This window comes from Limanda limanda, chromosome 14 (genome assembly GCF_963576545.1).
Source record: "Limanda limanda chromosome 14, fLimLim1.1, whole genome shotgun sequence".
NCBI classification, from domain to species: Eukaryota; Metazoa; Chordata; class Actinopteri; order Pleuronectiformes; family Pleuronectidae; genus Limanda; species Limanda limanda.
This window is the reverse complement of record NC_083649.1, coordinates 421,003-440,614: the sequence shown is the minus strand read 5'-3', so window position 1 is coordinate 440,614 and position 19,612 is coordinate 421,003. Positions and strand designations below refer to the sequence as shown.

Genomic DNA, 19,612 nt, shown 5'->3' with positions numbered 1-19,612 from the left:
TGCTATCTGTGGAGACTAGCTGCTAGCTTTGTAGATTAGCTGCTATCTTTGTAGACGAGCTGCTAACAGCAAAGGACAGTATGAGGAAAGAGATTTTTTCTTAACATTAGAGCATGAAAGCATTTTACAGTCAGTCATTGAGATCATCAACATGAATATGAACAGAGAGTTGTTTTATACTGTGTCTGTCATGTAGCCTGCAGCCTGTAGGAGGCGCTAGAAGTTTGCTTCTCTGACAGACCAGAGGTCTTCATCTCAGCTCCTGGAGCGTTGGACAGTTTTCCAGATGTTTGCAGCTCCAGCAGAGCTCAGTACGAACCCTGCTGACCAACCAGCTCTGCCTCCTCCTCTCCAGGGACGAAGAGGAGGAGGTGGAGAGGCTCGAAGAGTGGAAGCCAAGCAGAAAAGATGAGTGACAGAAAGAAAGAGAGAAGCTTGTTCCCACAGAGACAAACAAACCTTAAAATAGACCCAGAGAAGGAGAAGAGAGGAGGAGAGCTCCGGTCTCCGGTCAGAAACTGAAAGTCTTTATTCATCGTCTCACAATCAATATTAAAACAGCAAAAACATATCAAACAATGATCAACATGACAGTTTACAGATGATCTGGATCGCCCCCTGGTGGCTGGCTGCAGTATAAATCATAACGCCCGCCTCCATGTTAGCAGATGGGACATGGAACAATGTTTTTTATAAATGTTTGTCAAAGATGGTTTCTGTCTTTTCTGGTATTTCTTATCTCACTGATGTTTCTGATCCGTTTGGTTTGAATGATTTTATGTGATAAACACGGGCTGTCTCAGATCTTTACTCAGTTACCACCTGCTAATACACCGCAGAAGAAGAACCACTATACGTATAAGTAGTTGTGTTAGTAGATACATATTATTAGCAGTATCAGTAGAAGAGTATTAGTTAGAGTTGCAAGAGTATGTGTAGTATCATTACCAGCATGTAGGCAGTATATTATCAGTAGTACTGTATTTTTTGTTCCTGAATACTCCTCCAGAGCTGGCGGTGTTTGCAGTCTTACTTTCCAGCAAAGACAGAAAGGATGCAATTACCATGACGACCGTGTGTGTGTGTGTGTGTGTGTGTGTGTGTGTGTGTGTGTGTGTGTGTGTGTGTATGTGTGGGTGTGTGGGTGGCTGGATCCTGGCCTGTGATTGGCTGACGGGGGAGTGGGCGGGCAGGTTGAGCGTCTGAAAGCGTCACTCAGTCTCTCTCAGATCAGGACAGAGACACACTGCTCTCCTCTTCTCTCCATCATCCCTCCATCTTCCTCCTCCTCCATCCAGAACTCTCTCTCTCTCCATCCTGTGTCCGCTCTCCTCCACCCTGCAGACGGGTCGAACTCTTCATCAGCACCATCATCATCCTCCGAGGAACAGGGAGCCCTCTGACCCTAGCCCCGCCGGGTCACCATGGCAACGGTCATCTGCACTCGATTCACCGAAGAGTTTCAGCTGTACGAGGAGCTGGGCAAGTGAGTGTCATCTTCATCTTCATCTTCATCATCACTTAACTTTTCACAGGCTTTTACAGTTAGACTTTTCTAACGTAGTGATATTTCCTGTATAATTAAATTCATACAGATGTGTGGACTCTAGTTATTTTACACAATCCATATTCTTTCTATTATAAATGTTTTCATTGTGACAAAATAACATGTTGATAATCATTTGTAGTGATTTTAATTAATTCGGTCGGAAAGATATCATTACTTTTCTATGGGATTGATCATATTTGACTTCAAATAAATATATATATAGATTATTGATTGTGTTGAAGACAGATAGAGAGAGAGAGAGAGAGAGTGAGAGAGAGAGAGAGAGAGAGAGAGAGAGAGAGAGAGAGAGAGAGAGAAAGAAAGAGAGACAGACAGACAGACAGATATATGGATAGATGGATAGATGGATAGATGGATAGATGGATAGATAAAGAGATAGATAGACAGATAGACAGATAGACAGAGAGAGATAAAGAGATAAAGAGATAGATCGATAGAAAGATAAAGAGAGAAGGAAAGAGAGAGAGAGAGAGAGATAAAGAGATAGATAGATGAGATTGAGACCCTTTTGACCTCCATCCTACTCACCACCCACCCGCCCACCCACACACACACACACACACACACACACTCACACACACACACACACACTCACACACACACACACACACACACACACACACACACACACACACACACACACACACACACACTCTATGCCAGGTCTCTTACATAATGTGGTGGTGGGAGGAAGAGCAGCTTTCATAAGAAACACACTCAGGAGCTTTTCTCAGTCACAGCTCCACAGAGCAGGAAACATGATTAATATGATCATAATAAGCATTATTATGAATATTGTTGTTGTTGTGTATTATGTAAATTATTATTTTTAATTAAGCAAATTATCAATATTACTATAGCGATAATAATAATGATTAAAAATAGTAAATATAATAACAATAACGATAATTTATATATAGTGTTATAATAATTTTGATAATTAGCTGTGCAGTATTAAGTGGTGTTAGCATTAGCGGTAACTGTACCAGTAGCATCTTCAGTGTTGTCATCATGTGGAAAGGGTGTTGTTCATTGGTTCCTCCTGCTGTGTTTCCAGGGGAGCGTTTTCGGTGGTGCGGCGCTGTGTGAAGGTGTTGTCCGGTCAGGAGTACGCCGCCAAGATCATCAACACCAAGAAACTCTCTGCCAGAGGTGAGCAAGTAGGGGGTCAGGTGACAGGTGATGACAGGTGGTGACAGGTGATGACAGGGAAAATATCCTAATGGAACAGTTAATGTGATTATTGAAAACGCTCACACACACACACACACACACACACACACACAGACATTGCTTTTTTTCTCTATTTCTGTGTATTTTTGTTCTAGATCAAAATTCTGGTTTGGAGATTTCCTTTGGTTGCTTAGCAACACCCTGGAAAGTTAACAAAGAAGTGTGTGTGTGTGTGTGTGTGCGAAAGTGTTTGTGTGTCTTTATGTGTCGTTGCTTTTGTGTGTGTGTGTGCTTGTGTGTGTTCACACTTTGAGGAGAAACTTACTCTTGAATTCTTGAAATGATGCTAAAATGAAAGTGATTGGGTGATAACTGAGAAACAGTCAACACTGACAAATTGATCTGTCTGTAACAACAGCTGATCCATAATTGTGTTTGTGTTGTAGATCATCAGAAGTTGGACCGTGAAGCTCGGATCTGTCGTTTGCTTAAACATCCAAACATTGGTGAGTAAAACTACTCACTAGCTGTGAGTCCACAGAGCTGTGAGTCCACAGAGCTGAAGGTCCACAGAGCTGTGAGTCCACAGAGCTGAAGGTCCACAGAGCGTCCACAGAGCTGTGAGTCTACAGAGCTGTGAGTCCACAGAGCTGTGAGTCCACAGAGCTGTGAGTCTACAGAGCTGAAGGTCCACAGAGCTGTGAGCCCACAGAGCTGTGAGTCCACAGAGCGTCCACAGAGCTGTGAGTCCACAGAGCTGTGAGTCCACAGAGCGTCCACAGAGCTGTGAGTCCACAGAGCTGTGAGTCCACAGAGCTGAAGGTCCACAGAGCTGTGAGTCCACAGAGCTGTGAGTCCACAGAGCTGTGAGTCCACAGAGCTGAAGGTCCACAGAGCTGTGAGTCCACAGAGCTGAAGGTCCACAGAGCTGTGAGTCCACAGAGCTGAAGGTCCACAGAGCTGAAGGTCCACAGAGCGTCCACAGAGCTGTGAGTCCACAGAGCTGTGTGGGCAGGTGATGCTCCACAGATACTGTCGACAGTTACATAACTGTGTGTGTGTGTGTGTGTGTGTGTGAGTGTGAGTGTGTGTGTGTGTGTTGCTAGGCAACAGTGTCCTTAGGTGAAGGCAACAATACCCTCTCTCCTCCTACACACACACACACACACACACATACCTGTGTGGAAGCACTCAGAAAGAAATAATCAGGTTTTCTCTGGGAACTCCCACACAGTGCAGCAGTAAGATTTGATTTGTGTGTGTGTGTATCTGGCTCAATACCATCATTGTGAGGACATTTTGTCTGTTCCTCACAAATTCAATGACTGTGAGTTCAGACCTGATGTTAGGGTTAGAGTGTCCTCACAACTACAGACAGACATTTATATGTGTGTGTGTTAATCTCCCACACAGTTCTGAATGAATCGATTCTAACTCTACAGCTACAGCTAGCTTAGCACAAAGACTGGCTAGCTTAGCTCCTAGAATATTTCATATTGTTGAATATTACCTGTTGAGTAATGAGCATTGTGGCTCAGGAAGTGGAATGGGTCGTCTGCTAACCTGAAGATCGGCTGAGCCCCGTCTCCTCCATCCTGTGTGCCAAAGTCTCCTTGGTCCAGATCCTGAACACAAGAGTATGAGTGATGTGATGAGGTTCTGCAGATGAATGAATGAACGTGTGGATGATTCACATAAAAACAGAGAATTTACTATGAAAGTTTTCTGTCTTCCAGTTCGGCTTCATGACAGCATCTCAGAGGAGCTGCATCATTACCTCATCTTCGACCTGTGAGTCCTGCTTCTTCCACGCTGTCATACATATGTGATGTCACAGGTGTTATGTAATTATTTCTGATCGTGGTTTCGTGATGTCATTTTGTACGTTGTACGTTTTTTTACGATGTGTTACATCTCTCTATGGCATTAGGTTAAAGTCGGCCGAGTTACATTAAGTTACGATAGATTTACATTGTGTCATTTTTCATCTCGTGACTTGACACTTTGTTTCTATCAGTTTGTGTTGTGACGTTAGCTTGTTGTTGTTGTGTGGTCCTGTGTGAAGTGACATAAACCTGTGTGTGTGTACATGTTGTGTCGTCTCCTCTGATGCAGGGTCACAGGCGGCGAGCTGTTTGAAGACATCGTGGCCAGAGAGTATTACAGTGAAGCTGATGCCAGGTAGGAAACAGTCGCTCCTTCACACTGTAACACACGTGTGAGCTGATCACACACACACTTCACACATGAACTCTCTCTCTGACAGCCACTGCATCCAGCAGATTTTGGAGGCGGTGCTTCACTGTCACCAAATGGGCGTGGTCCACAGAGACCTAAAGGTCAGGTTTTATATCTACTTCCACCAAGGAGGTCATGTTGTCAGTGTTTGTTTGTGTTGTTCATGAGATCGCAGAATTATGAAATATTTTGTCACGCACCTCATCGACCAGATCCTGGCTCTTCACCACAGTGGTTTTCTTCTGCTGCCTCTCGGACCTTCTGCATCAGAAGTGCCCTCCTGCCTTTGGCCTTGCTCCACTCATTGGCTTTGTATTGTCCAAGTCCTAGTCATCCTTGACAGACCCAAACAACCATCTCCTGATGCTTCAGTTTTCCTTCCAGGATACATTGACGCCTTCATTTTCCTGGGTTGAAATGCATCCATTAGCAGGTAGCCAACTTCTCCAGTAAGCTTAGGATCCATCATTTGATGCACAGAGTTATTTTGCATCCTCCCATGATGCACTTGTTGTTCTCTGGGAAAACTACTGAACTTGTTGAAGGAGCAAAAGCAGTTCTAGTCATTAATTTTGTATTGTCATGCTTCAATGTGAGTCTGCTGAACACTCATCACCATATGTTAGCATTGCTACCTTCTCCAATGAAAACCAATGGGAAGAGTTAGCCTGTTGGCATCTGTTCTGTGTTTCCAGCCAGAGAACCTGCTGCTGGCCTCGAAGTCCAAAGGTGCGGCTGTGAAACTGGCCGACTTCGGCCTCGCCATCGAGGTGGAGGGAGACCAGCAGGCCTGGTTTGGTGAGACCTCACAGTAATACTGTTTTAACACTGTTACAACACTGTTACAACACTGAAGTACATTTAATGAATACTTTAGTAATGCTGTAGTAACACTGCAGTAACGGTTTAGTAATATGTAATAACATTTCAGTAATGCTGTAGTAACAATCTCTTAATACTGTAGTTATACTAGTAACACTAAAGTAACAGTTCTGTAACATTGTAGTAACCGTTTAGTAATGCTGTGGTAGGGGGGGTGTTCATGCTCCAACCAGAAGGTCGGAGGTTCGATCCCAGTCTACATTTGCATGCCGAAGTGTCGTTGGGCAAGATGCTGAATCCCAAATGGATAGTAATAGTTATACTGTCGTAACATTTTTGTAACACTGTAGTAATTCTAGAATAATGCTTCAGTAACATAGTAGTTACACTTTAGTAACAGTTTAGTAATACTGTAGTCATACTATAGTAACACTGTAGTGACAGCTTAGTAAGACTGTAGTAACAGTAGTAACACTAATATTGTAGTAAAGTTGGGTGTGTGTTTTACAGGCTTTGCAGGGACTCCAGGTTACCTGTCTCCAGAGGTTCTAAGGAAGGACCCGTATGGAAAAGCAGTCGACCTCTGGGCCTGTGGTCAGACTCGACTGTCTCTACTGTCTGTCTCTACTGTCTCTATCTAATGTCTCTGTGTCTTTCTTTACTGTCTTTGTCTCTACTGTCTCTGATTATACTGTCTCTACTGCCAGTTTCTTTACTGTCTCTTTCCCTACTGTCTCTATCTTTACTGTCTCTACTGTCTCTGTCTCTTGTGTCACTGTCTCTACTGTCTCTTTATTTACTGTCTTTGTCTCTTCTGTTTCTACTGTCGCTGTCTCTAATGTCTGTCCTCCTTCTGTCAGGTGTGATTCTCTACATCTTATTGGTCGGTTATCCTCCATTCTGGGATGAAGATCAACATCGTCTCTACCAGCAGATTAAAGCTGGAGCATATGATGTAGGTCACCTGACTCCTCACCTGTGTCACCTGACCTCTCACCTGTGTCCCCTGACCTCTCACCTATGTCACCTGACTTCTCACCTGTGTCAACTGACTCCCCACCTGTGTCACCTGACTCCTCACCTGTGTCACCTGACCTCTTACCTGTGTCACATGACCTCTCACCTGTGTCACCTGACTCCTCACCTGTGTCACCTGACTCCTCACCTGTGTCCCCTGACCTCTCACCTGTGTCCCCTGACCTCTCACCTGTGTCACCTGACTCCTCACCTGTGTCACCTGAGTCCCCACCTGTGTCATCTGACTCCTCACCTGTGTCACCTGACTCCTCACCTGTGTCACCTGACTCCTCACCTGTGTCACCTGACTCCTCACCTGTGTCACCTGACTCCTCACCTGTGTCACCTGACCTCTTACCTGTGTCACCTGACCTCTCACCTGTGTCACCTGACTCCTCACCTGTGTCACCTGACTCCCCACCTGTGTCACCTGACTCCTCACCTGTGTCACCTGACTCCTCACCTGTGTCACCTGACTCCTCACCTGTGTCACCTGACTCCTCACCTGTGTCACCTGACCTCTCACCTGTGTCCCCTGACCTCTCACCTGTGTCACCTGACTCCTCACCTGTGTCACCTGAGTCCCCACCTGTGTCATCTGACTCCTCACCTGTGTCACCTGACTCCTCACCTGTGTCATCTGACTCCTCACCTATGTCACCTGACCTCTCACCTGTGTCACCTGACTCCTCACCTGTGTCACCTGACTCCCCACCTGTGTCACCTGATTCCTCACCTGTGTCACCTGACTCCTCACCTGTGTCCCCTGACCTCTCACCTGTGTCACCTGACTCCTCACCTGTGTCATCTGACTCCTCACCTGTGTCACCTGACTCCTCACCTGTGTCACCTGACCTCTTACCTGTGTCACCTGACCTCTCACCTGTGTCACCTGACTCCCCACCTGTGTCACCTGACCTCTCACCTGTGTCCCCTGACCTCTCACCTGTGTCACCTGACCTCTCACCTGTGTCACCTGACTCCTCACCTGTGTCACCTGACTCCTCACCTGTGTCATCTGACTCCTCACCTGTGTCACCTGACTCCTCACCTGTGTCACCTGACTCCTCACCTGTGTCACCTGACCTCTCACCTGTGTCACCTGACCTCTCACCTGTGTCCCCTGACTCCCCACCTGTGTCACCTGACTCCTCACCTGTGTCACCTGACTCCTCACCTGTGTCATCTGACTCCTCACCTGTGTCACCTGACCTCTCACCTGTGTCACCTGACCTCTCACCTGTGTCACCTGACCTCTCACCTGTGTCCCCTGACTCCCCACCTGTGTCACCTGACTCCTCACCTGTGTCACCTGACTCCTCACCTGTGTCATCTGACTCCTCACCTGTGTCACCTGACTCCTCACCTGTGTCACCTGACTCCTCACCTGTGTCACCTGACTCCCCACCTGTGTCACCTGACCTCTCACCTGTGTCACCTGACCTCTCACCTGTGTCACTTGACCTCTCACCTGTGTCACTTGACCTCTCACCTGTTGCTCTCGTCCTGTCCTAGTTTCCGTCTCCGGAGTGGGACACGGTGACTCCTGAAGCCAAAGATCTCATAAATAAGATGTTGACCATCAATCCGGCAAAACGCATCACAGCTGCTGAGGCCCTCAAACATCCGTGGATCTCAGTGAGAGCCTCTTATATATGATCACAGTGACTCACCTTCATCCTGACATGATGATGATGATGATGTGTTCTCGTCCTCCCAGCATCGCTCCACGGTGGCGTCCTGTATGCACAGACAGGAAACCGTCGAGTGTCTGAAGAAGTTTAACGCCAGGAGGAAACTGAAGGTAGGCGGGGCCAACATCACATGAATGAAGACGACACCCACCTCCGATTTATACACGTTTAATTTTCAATCGTAGATTGTATTATGTTGTATTGGATGTGATTATTAAATAACTATTATAATATTCCCTCCCTCAGGGGGCGATTCTGACCACCATGTTGGCTACCAGGAACTTCTCAGGTAAGACGTCCACCTGTTCTTAGTGTTTGGGGTCAGAGGTCATATGACTCAAGGTGGGTTCTAGGTCGACTTGGTGTGACTGACTCGGATCCTCTGACATCATCAGCCAGCAGCTGTAGGGAGGAGTTAAAACAGGCGTCAAGTCCGAGAGTTTCTACTTCTCGTAGCGTCCGAGACAAGAACTACGATCTCACTGCAGTTTGTCTTCTACCTTTCCTTACAAAAAACACCAGGACACTACGGTATGGAGACGTGTGTGTGTGTGTGTGTGTGTGTGTGTGTGTGTGTGTGTGTGTGTGTGTGGGTGTGTGTGTGTGTGTGTGTGTGTGTGTGTGTGTGTGTGTGTGTGTGTGTGTGTGTGTGTGTGTAGCAGCTGTTCTTCTATACTTAGCATGGAATCCACCGACATGCTGCGTCCACACTGACGAGTTAAACGACAGAAACATGAGACGTCACATGATCAACCTTGTTTGATCCACAGGGTCTAACCTGAAGGGACCAGGCACAGATCAGGGTCATGGTTCATCATGTGGGGGCCCCTGACCTCTGGTGGGGAGGGGGGGGGGGGCTATGGTTTTCAAAAGTGTTTGTGAGTTTTCACACACATGTGAACACGTGACAGAGCTGCTGTTGATAAGAACCTAAATCTGGACTCAGCTCCGAGACACAGACAGACAGAGAGAGAGAGAGAGAGAGAGAGAGAGAGAGAGAGAGAGAGAGAGAGAGAGAGAGAGAGACAGACAGAGACAGACAGAGACACACAGACAGAGAGAGAGAGAGACAGAGAGAGAGAGAGAGAGAGAGACTGAGACAGACAGAGATAAAGAGAGAGAGAGACTGTGAGACAGACAGAGAGAGAGAGAGACAGAGAGAGAGAGACTCACACAGACAGACAGACAGACAGACAGACAGACAGACAGTATTTATTTTTTCATTATGAATATGTGACAGAATCTTTTTTAACTAGAATCTTTTCTTCTTCTGGATTCATATTTTTGTTTTATAACATTGTTTTATTTTGAAGTGTTTCCTGTCGCTGGTTGTCGGTACGATGCCCTCGCTCCTCTTCTCTGCCTTTGTTCCCTTCTTCCTCACTCTGCTGCTTCTCTCTCTCTTTATTCTCATCCCTCGTTCAGGAGGAAAAAGCAACAAGAAGAACGATGGAGTCAAGGTGACGTCATCGTCTTCATCATTATTTCAGATCTTTATTACAGAATCAACTGATTCTTTCTTTTTCTGTCAGTTGATAAAGCTTTCACTCCACCTTCAAAGTAAAAGAGTGTAAGCAGCAGTTTGAGCACAAGCTTTAAAACTCTGACTCATGAAGAAGAAGAAATCAGCTGAATTCTACAAAACTTTATTTATAACTGAATATGACACAGTAATAGTTTTTGTTGTAGGAATCATCAGAGAGTACGAACACAACTATAGAGGATGAAGACACCAGAGGTACACACAGACACACTTACACACACTGACACACACACACACAGACACACTAACACACACTGACACACACACAGACACACTAACACACACTGACACACACTGACACACAGACACACAGACACACAGACACACCAACACATACTGACACACACACAGACACACTTACACACACTGACACACACACAGACACACTAACACACACTGACACACACAGACACACTAACACACACAGACATACACACACACACACACACGCACACACACACACACACACACACACACACACACACACACACACTGACACACACACACAGACACACTAACACACAATGACACACACACAGACACACTAACACACACTGACATACACACACACACACAGACACAATGTAAGATTCATTGTTGACCTGTCTGTCTGCCTGTGTTTCTCTCCACCTGTCTGTCTCTCAGTGAGGAAGCAGGACATCATTAAAGTCACGGAGCAACTCATCGAGGCGATCAGCAACGGAGACTTCGAGAGCTACACGTAAGTAAGACTCTTATTGTGAAAGCCTCTCCTCTGTGATCGTAAGACTCTTATTGTGAAAGCCTCTCCTCTGTGATCGTAAGACTCTTATTGTGAAAGCCTCTCCTCTGTGATCGTAAGACTCTTATTGTGAGTCTGTCTTCAGTAAAACCTGTCTGTCTCTCTTCAGTAAAACCTGTCTGTCTCTCGTCTGACTTCAGTAAAACCTGTCTGTTTGACTTCAGTAAAACCTGTCTGTCTCTCTTCAGTAAAACCTGTCTGTCTCTCGTCTGACTTCAGTAAAACCTGTCTGTCTGTCTTCAGTAAAACCTGTCTGTCTCTCGTCTCTCTGCAGTAAAATGTGCGACCCAGCTGTGACGGCGTTCGAGCCCGAGGCGTTGGGGAATCTGGTGGAAGGGCTGGACTTTCACCGCTTTTATTTTGAAAACTGTGAGTTGACGAAGACTTCCTTTGTGTTGAGGTGCTTGTGTGGTCTCAGCTGTGCAGGTAACATGTGTGTGTGTGTGTGTGTGTGTGTCAGTGTGGTCTAAGAACAGTAAACCCGTCCACACCACCATCTTGAACCCTCACATCCACCTGGTCGGGGACGAGGCCGCCTGCATCGCTTACATCAGAGTGACTCAGTACATCGACGCCAACGGGACGCCACGCACCGCCCAATCAGAGGAGACCAGGGTGTGGCACCGTCGCGACGGCAAGTGGCAGATCGTCCACTTCCACCGCTCAGGCTCCGCCTCCACGCTCAGCAAGTATGAACAAGGTCAAAAGTCATGAGGAGCACGACCAGTCTGCTTGATTAGTGATTGTTCAGACCAGTGGTTCTCAGACCTTCACACCATGTGACCTCACTGTCATGACGTTTAAACACAGAAGCGTCGGACTAAACTATTCACGCAGTTTATTCCTAATAAAGAAAATGATTTGTTGTTGTCAGTCACAGCCGCGCTTTACAAGTGTGTTAAACTTAAACACTTCCGCACACACTGGTGTATAGATATAGGCCCGCCTCCGTCCAATGTAGCTCCGCCCCCCCCGTCTAAACTCTACTGTGGAAACTTCTAGTGATCGCGTTTGCTCCTCCACGTCCCGCTGGATCCAAATTGGAGGGAACCTCCGTGGTACCTCCTTCTGTTTGGCGCTGTTTGCTGCTAACGTAGCTACTAGCACTTGAGCTCGGTTTAGTGCCACTTCACTTTCAACACGACATATTCTCTTCCTGATACGTCTTTTCTTTGGAATAGTTCCAGCTTGGACCGTGAAACGTCCACTTTATAATAAGAATATTTATATTTCTGAGATTCTCCCGCGTACCACCAGAGGGAGCTTGTGTACCACTGTTCGACGCGTATCCTAGTTTGAGAATCAGTGGTCTTGACATCTGTTGATTATTGATAATTTTTGTTGTTTATTGATCAGCTTTGTTGTTTTGACATCAGATTTTTTCCCTCTGCAGTTAACTTCCAGAGTGGGCGTGTCTTCGATGGGGCTAGCGTCACCTTGACAACAGATTGATCGACAGCAGACCAGGCAGGACTTAAGTTTGATAAAAACCAAAAGAAGGAGGAGGAGACATGGGCGGAGCTTCCTGCAGTGACCTGCACAATCAATCAACCAATCAGCTTCCTCTCTTTAGCTTGTTTGGACCCTTGTGATCAACCAATCAGCTGCCCAGCACAGGGTCTGTGAAGGGGTGGAAACCTCGTATCTCATCAACATCTGATCCATGATCAATAATAACGACGAGTTTAACATGAAATATTTTCCGACATTTGAAGAAACTGTTCGTCATCACGAGGCGTTTCATCAGTTTCCTGTTTCAGTTCATAAAAAGAAGGAAACGAGAAAATATAATGTCATAAATGATAAGAAGAATTAATCAATGAATAATAATTGTTTTTAAATTCACCTTGAGTGGTTGAATGTTTCCAAAGAGATATGAGGTTTCCACCTGAACATAAAGAAAACGACATACACATCATATCATATCATTACAAACATGAGTCGCCATGGTTACCAGTTAGCATCTAGAGCTGTGACTTTAAGAACGCAGTTTGTAACTGTTTAAGTTTTACCAACAAAACTGATCAGAAACAAGCAACAGTTTAAAGACGGAACATGTGAATCATTTTATCTTGAGATGAGAAGATGAACGGCAGCTCTGGCCTTCTTTACGTGGATGATCTAATATATAAACTTTATATAAATGTAATATATGTAACGTTTTATTTCATGTTGAGATAAGCAGGTAACGCTGACGACACGTCGACGATAAAGTTCGGATCCACGATGCTCTGCTTCCTCATTGGTCGGAGAGCTGCAGAAACTTCCATCGCTCTCCGTCCTGCGATCTTCCATGAACAGCCACACCCCCTCAGCTGTCCTCACCAGGACGACCTTCGACCTTCACCACGAGCCACCACGAGAATCTGTCGGGTTGAGTTTACGAAACGTTTCAGGTTGAAAATTAAATGAATTAGTTAGTTATTATTAATACTGTTATCGATCGTTTGATGGATCACATCAAACAGAATGAGAGAAACGTCTCTGTTCTCGACCTCTGGCAGCCAATCAGAATCATCGTCAGTAAACTCAGTACGGAGTCCCAGAAGGGACAAAAAGAAGTCCAGCTCTTCTCGGGCTCCGTAGAGAGACCCATCTGACCGTGGCGTTCCCGCGGCGTGGCTCTGTCGTCGGCGTGGTCGCTCTGTGAAACCTCGTATGTCCGTTGGTTTTCCGCCTTAATGGCGTACAACTGATTTGACCAAGTGAAACATTGACTCGCTCTGATTGGACGGAGGATCCTTGGTGATGTGTTTTGATTGGATGGAGCGTATTTCTTCCTCTTCAGTGATTCGTTGACTGTACAGATTTCGTGATGCATGCCAGACGTGCTTTGTGTTTTGGTTTTCGGGCTCCGCGGCGTTCTGTTGTTCGCAGATGTCTCTTTGTTTCCTGCTCTGCGACGACTTGACTCTGACTTGTTAGCTTTGTTAGCATTCCTCACTGGGAGCAACGGCGCCTGCTAGCTGCCAACTTGCTTTGAGATGTGAATGTTTTTACAGTCAGAAGTTTGTACGATCAGAGGAAATGATTCTTCTCGGTATCGCATTTGTAACTTTCAAAGCTTTTTCATGTTTGAATCAAACTTCCTGATGTTGCGACTCACCCGTACAGAGCGCAAACGCAAATGATTATTATTAGCTTCATGATTTTTATCAGTACGATGTGCATTAACGAGTGTGACATGTGTTCCTTAGCAATCGCTAGCTGACATCTCGTCCAACTGGAGAGGCTGAATCAAAGGTCAGAGGTCATGTTGGGACTGTGGAGAGCAGGCGGGGCTTCCTTGATTTTGTCACAACTCACACCAGGTGGTCAGGGCGGCACCCGGTATTGAAGCCACGCCCCCACACCACGAGGCGTCTTCACTTCACTTCCACGTCTTGTTAGTCAACAACAGATTCAGATCTCGTGGCCCCGGTTTATAAATCTTGTTCGCACGTTATTATTTTGTGTTCAAGTCATGTATCTTTTACCAGATGCCACCAGGGGGCGCTGTAACGCACACATTGACACAAACCCAGATGTTTTACCAGCTGTTCTTTCTGCATTTAGCAGCTGGAACATTTTCTGTTATTCTGGATGTTTGTTGACACTTGATCCTCGACTCTGCTGTCAGTCAAACTGTCCATGTCTGTGATTGGTCATACGCAGTAAACCCCGCCCCTTTATGTGCATGTGATATCTGGAGGAAACCTGAGTTAACTCAACAAGTTGATAAGCAGCGTCATGTGACCGTTTAGCGGCTGGGACTGTTGAGCTGGAAACCGAGATCCTGGATCTGTTGAACTTCGTAGAACAGACTCTGATGTTTAGTCACTTTTGTTTCTCAGTTCAGACGATGTCCCCCTAGTGGCTGCCTATAGAATAGCGTCTGTCTAATTTCAAAGGCTCCTCCTCCTCCTCATGAGGACCAATCCCAGAGCAGCTGATGAAACAGCGTCTGAGACGTCTGAGGAGGAAACAAGATGTCGGCTTGTTCTTGAAGCTTCTGATTCAGCCTCTTCCAGTGAAATGACCTCTGACCCCGTCCGACTCCAGGTGGCGCCGGCAGAGTGAATGTTTTCTGAAGCAACACGTCCACTTCTAACTTTACGACACTTGAACGTATATTTATCAGTAACTCATCCCTGAAAAAATCTGTGATGTCATTTTCTACGAATATATTGATGTTTACGCTTGAAACTGAAGAATTGATCGTAACGTTCACGTTGTTCCTCTGACCAGATGTTACCAGGCCACATGTCTCCTGCCTCACCACAGGAAGTGTGTCATCCGCGTGACAGGAAGCAGCAGGACGGGGGGGGTGTCACTTCAGTAACAAGCACCGTTAGCGTTCAACAAGCTAACGTCTTCATTTATGACTAACCCTAACCCAGTCTTTGTTAACAGATACGGGTGTTGCTAACAAGCTCATGGACAATTTCCCAGGAAAGTTGTTGAACTGAAGCTAAAATCTATAAAACACCTTGAAGTGTTTTTTATTAAGATTTAAATGATCATCGATCGGATGTGATCCATGTTTTGATAAGAACATTTTCACAGAACAGTCGGAGTTCAGTCAATTCTCTTGTGACGTAGAAACGATTGTTTCGGGTGTTTGACCTTTAGAATCAAATGGTCCCGATGTCCTCGCTGTTCCCTCTCACGACGGTGCCGCTGTGAACTATCAATCATCAATCATCAATGATCAATAATCAATGATCAATGATCAATAATCAATGATCAATAATCAATGATCAATAATCAATAATCAGCTCTTTTACTGTGATGATGTTGTTGTGTATGAACTGATGCTGCATGCTCGCTGTGTAATTTCTTTTCTTCTTCTGCATCGTGTTCAAAGTGTTTATGTAAATAAACAGAGGTGGTTAAATGGAGCCTTCTCATTGGTCCGTTCTCACCTGCAGTCGTTCATCACATGACGCTCACAACACGTGTATCACATGACGCTCACAACACGTGTATCACATGACGCTCACAACACGTGTATCACACGCATAGAAGCGAAGAGCAATGAGGACCTGTTCCTCCACAGACAGACCAGGACTCCTTTGGGTTCTGCGTTGGAGGTTGGGCCTGAGAAGGTCCACAATATACTGAATATCAGCTCTTCCGAAGCGAAACCGAGCATACAGCTCCTCATTGGTATATTTCTGAGTCCTCTGAGAAAGGCTGGATATACATATGGCTGTGTAAATTGGTCTTCCCAAACACACCTGTTAGCTTAATTGCCCTGGCTTGTGTTCAATTAATGGAATCATACCCAAGGCCTATAAAATGATGCTTGCTACATCAAAGCGGTGGAACCACGGACTCAAAAAGCCCGAATTTCTCTGCTGCTGAAACCCACGCCCTACTGGAGGGTGTTAGGTTCCATTATAGGTCATAAGTAGGATCTTTTAGTTCTGCCAAGGGTGGTTAGGGTTAGAAGGAAATTTGGGCTGAAATCACACAACATGTGAATGCGATGGGGTTTGGCCAGAAGAGGAAAACAGAGCAACTAAGATTTCGGTGGAAGAATCTTAAGGCCAGGGCAACAAAAGACCACGCTGAAGCCAGGAACAGCCAAACAGGCAACAACCCATATAAGAGGGTGAATACACAGACATAGTCCTTGATATTATTGGAGGTGAAAAGTCGGAAGCTCTGCATGGGATCCAAGATGTTGCAGAGGATGGTGAGCCTGTGATGACAGCAGAAAGTGAGCCTTCTTCAGAAACATTTATTCTTAATCTCAGCCCTGTAATCGAGGGAGAAGGTCAATCACAGATGGAGCCAGAAGGCCTAGTTCCCACAGGACCCCCAGAGGGAGGCTCAAAGCACCCAAAGAAAGATGACGCCTATAAGGTACTTCTGCAAAAAGAGACTGAAAGGGCAGAAGTACAGATCCATCTAGCAGAGGAACCGCTCATTCTTGCCCGACTGCAGCAGATGATGATGATGAAGAAGAAGGAGAAGAAGAAGGAGAACTCATAAGAAGAACTACTCATAAGAAGAACTAAGAGGTCATTTATTTTGTTAAGTATTGGACATTTAAGCCTTTTTTTATCCAGTTAAATTCAATAAATCTTTGTTTATTAATATATTATATTAATAATAAATTACTTCTTAGTTCTTGTTATGAGTAGTTCTTCTTATGAGTTCTCCTTCGTCTTCATCATCATCATCTGCTTCGTCTGCTGTGGAGAGACCAGCTTGTCCAAGCTTGGCCTTTAGGAGGCGGATCTCAAGTCTGGCCTTGGTTTGCTGCAGTCTGGCAAGAATAAGCTGTTCCTCTGCTAGATGGATCTGTTCTTCTGCCCTTTCAGTCTCTTTTTGCAGAAGTACATTATAGGGGTCATCTTTCTTTGGGTGCTTTGAGCCTCTCTCTGGGGGTCCTGTGGGAACTAGGCCTTCTGGCTCCACCTGTGATTGACCTTCTCCCTCGATTACAGGGCTGAGATTAAGAATAAATGTTTCTGAAGAAGGCTCACTTTCTGCTGTCATCACAGGCTCACCATCCTCTGCAACATCTTGGATCCCATGCAGAGCTTCGGACCTTTCACCTCCAATAATATCAAGGACTATGTCTGTGTATTCACCCTCTTATATGGGTTGTTGCCTGTTTGGCTGTTCTTGGCTTCAGCATGGTCCTTTGTTGCCCTACATAGCCTACCTACTTTATTTACTTCCTGTTGAACAATTCAAGTGAAATTGATGAATAAATATAAATACTGTAAAATGCATGATATAAATGTTGTATGATTTAACTAACCAATTTAGTTACCTAGTTTTATTACTGATATCCACCATGAATCCACCCTCCTGCTGGGATCAGTTTAATCCTGATTTTTGGGATCACAATGATCCCAATCCTACCAAAAAGTTTTGAAAAACCCAAACTCAAGGTTTGATCCGGATCAACAACAAGATTAGATTACGTGATCCAATCCAATTTCTGAATCCTTTTTTTCTTTTGAAATACCCATTTTCAAGATTTGATCCAATCCGATAGCCGTAATCCAATCAGATTACTTTTGAAAAACTGGCCCCTGGAGACGGGTCCTCACATGTGTCTCCTGGAGACGGGTCCTCATATGTGTCTCTGTCCTGGGAGACGGGTCCTCACATGTCTCCTGGAGACGGGTCCTCACATGTGTCTCTGTCCTGGGAGACGGGTCCTCACATGTGTCTCCATCCCTGGAGACGGGTCCTCACATGTGTCTCCTGGAGACGGGTCCTCACATGTGTCTCTTGGAGACGGGTCCTCACACATGTCTCCTGGAGACGGGTCCTCACATGTGTCTCCTGGAGACGGGTCCTCACATGTGTCTCCTGGAGACGGGTCCTCACATGTGTCTCCTGGGAGACGCGTCCTCACATGTGTCTCTGTCCTGGGAGACGGGTCCTCACATGTGTCTCCTGGAGACGGGTCCTCATATGTGTCTCTGTCCTGGGAGACGGGTCCTCACATGTCTCCTGGAGACGGGTCCTCACATGTGTCTCTGTCCTGGGAGACGGGTCCTCACATGTGTCTCCATCCCTGGAGACGGGTCCTCACATGTGTCTCCTGGAGACGGGTCCTCACATGTGTCTCTTGGAGACGGGTCCTCACACGTGTCTCCTGGAGACGGGTCCTCACATGTGTCTCCTGGAGACGGGTCCTCACATGTGTCTCCTGGAGACGGGTCCTCACATGTGTCTCCTGGGAGACGCGTCCTCACATGTGTCTCTGTCCTGGGAGACGGGTCCTCACATGTGTCTCCTGGAGACGGGTCCTCATATGTGTCTCTGTCCTGGGAGACGGGTCCTCACATGTCTCCTGGAGACGGGTCCTCACATGTGTCTCTGTCCTGGGAGACGGGTCCTCACATGTGTCTCCATCCCTGGAGACGGGTCCTCACATGTGTCTCCTGGAGACGGGTCCTCACATGTGTCTCTTGGAGACGGGTCCTCACACGTGTCTCCTGGAGACGGGTCCTCACATGTGTCTCCTGGAGACGGGTCCTCACATGTGTCTCCTGGAGACGGGTCCTCACATGTGTCTCCTGGGAGACGCGTCCTCACATGTGTCTCTGTCCTGGGAGACGGGTCCTCACATGTGTCTCCTGGAGACGGGTCCTCACACGTGTCTCTTGGAGACGGGTCCTCACATGTGTCTCCTGGAGACGGGTCCTCACACGTGTCTCCTGGAGACGGGTCCTCACACGTGTCTCCTGGAGACGGGTCCTCACATGTGTCTCCGTCCTGGAGACGGGTCCTCACATGTGTCTCCTGGAGACGGGTCCTCACATGTGTCCCCTGGAGACTGGTCCTCACATGTGTCCCCTGGAGACAGGTCCTCACACGTGTCTCTGTCCTGGAGACGGGTCCTCACATGTGTCTCCTGGAGACGGGTCCTCACATGTGTCTCCGTCCTGGAGACGGGTCCTCACATGTGTCTCCGTCCTGGAGACGGGTCCTCACATGTGTCTCTGTCCTGGAGACGGGTCCTCACATGTGTCTCCTGGAGACGGGTCCTCACATGTGTCTCCTGGAGACGGGTCCTCACATGTGTCTCCTGGAGACGGGTCCTCACATGTGTCTCTGTCCTGGAGACGGGTCCTCACATGTGTCTCTGTCCTGGAGACGGGTCCTCACACGTGTCTCCTGGAGACGGGTCCTCACATGTGTCTCCTGGAGACGGGTCCTCACACGTGTCTCCGTCCTGGAGACGGGTCCTCACACGTGTCTCCTGGAGACGGGTCCTCACACGTGTCTCCGTCCTGGAGACGGGTCCTCACATGTGAATA

General features: G+C 46.7%; 1 protein-coding gene across 3 annotated transcripts; it reads left to right on the top strand.

Moving 5' to 3' along the window:
- Positions 1–1,177: 1,177 nt before the first annotated feature.
- Positions 1,178–15,718, top strand: camk2a (calcium/calmodulin-dependent protein kinase II alpha). 3 transcript variants are annotated; one of them, XM_061085640.1, is made up of 18 exons: positions 1,178–1,486; positions 2,628–2,722; positions 3,190–3,249; positions 4,480–4,534; positions 4,859–4,924; positions 5,010–5,082; positions 5,677–5,779; positions 6,314–6,397; positions 6,664–6,758; positions 8,336–8,458; positions 8,541–8,624; positions 8,761–8,803; positions 9,940–9,974; positions 10,204–10,252; positions 10,703–10,778; positions 11,113–11,207; positions 11,299–11,538; positions 12,232–15,718. In XM_061085640.1, the coding sequence occupies exons 1-18, from the start codon at positions 1,425–1,427 to the stop codon at positions 12,288–12,290; spliced, it is 1,497 nt and encodes a 498-aa protein (XP_060941623.1). In that variant the 5' UTR covers positions 1,178–1,424; the 3' UTR covers positions 12,291–15,718. The 3 variants fall into 3 exon arrangements, with proteins under 3 accessions (XP_060941623.1, XP_060941624.1, XP_060941625.1); XM_061085641.1 differs by having other exon boundaries at positions 11,299–11,527; positions 12,232–12,297; XM_061085642.1 differs by lacking the exons at positions 1,178–1,486; positions 2,628–2,722; positions 3,190–3,249; ... (1 more) ...; positions 4,859–4,924; positions 5,010–5,082 and adding an exon at positions 5,409–5,573.
- The last annotated feature ends 3,894 nt before the right edge of the window (positions 15,719–19,612 follow it).

Excerpts from the sequence above, each read along its gene's own strand:
- camk2a (XM_061085640.1), top strand. The coding sequence starts at position 1,425 with ATGGCAACGGTCATCTGCACTCGATTCACCGAAGAGTTTCAGCTGTAC. Across the intron at positions 3,250-4,479 it reads GCTTAAACATCCAAACATTG|TTCGGCTTCATGACAGCATC; the intron begins GTGAGTAAAACT and ends TCTGTCTTCCAG. Across the intron at positions 6,398-6,663 it reads AGTCGACCTCTGGGCCTGTG|GTGTGATTCTCTACATCTTA; the intron begins GTCAGACTCGAC and ends TCCTTCTGTCAG.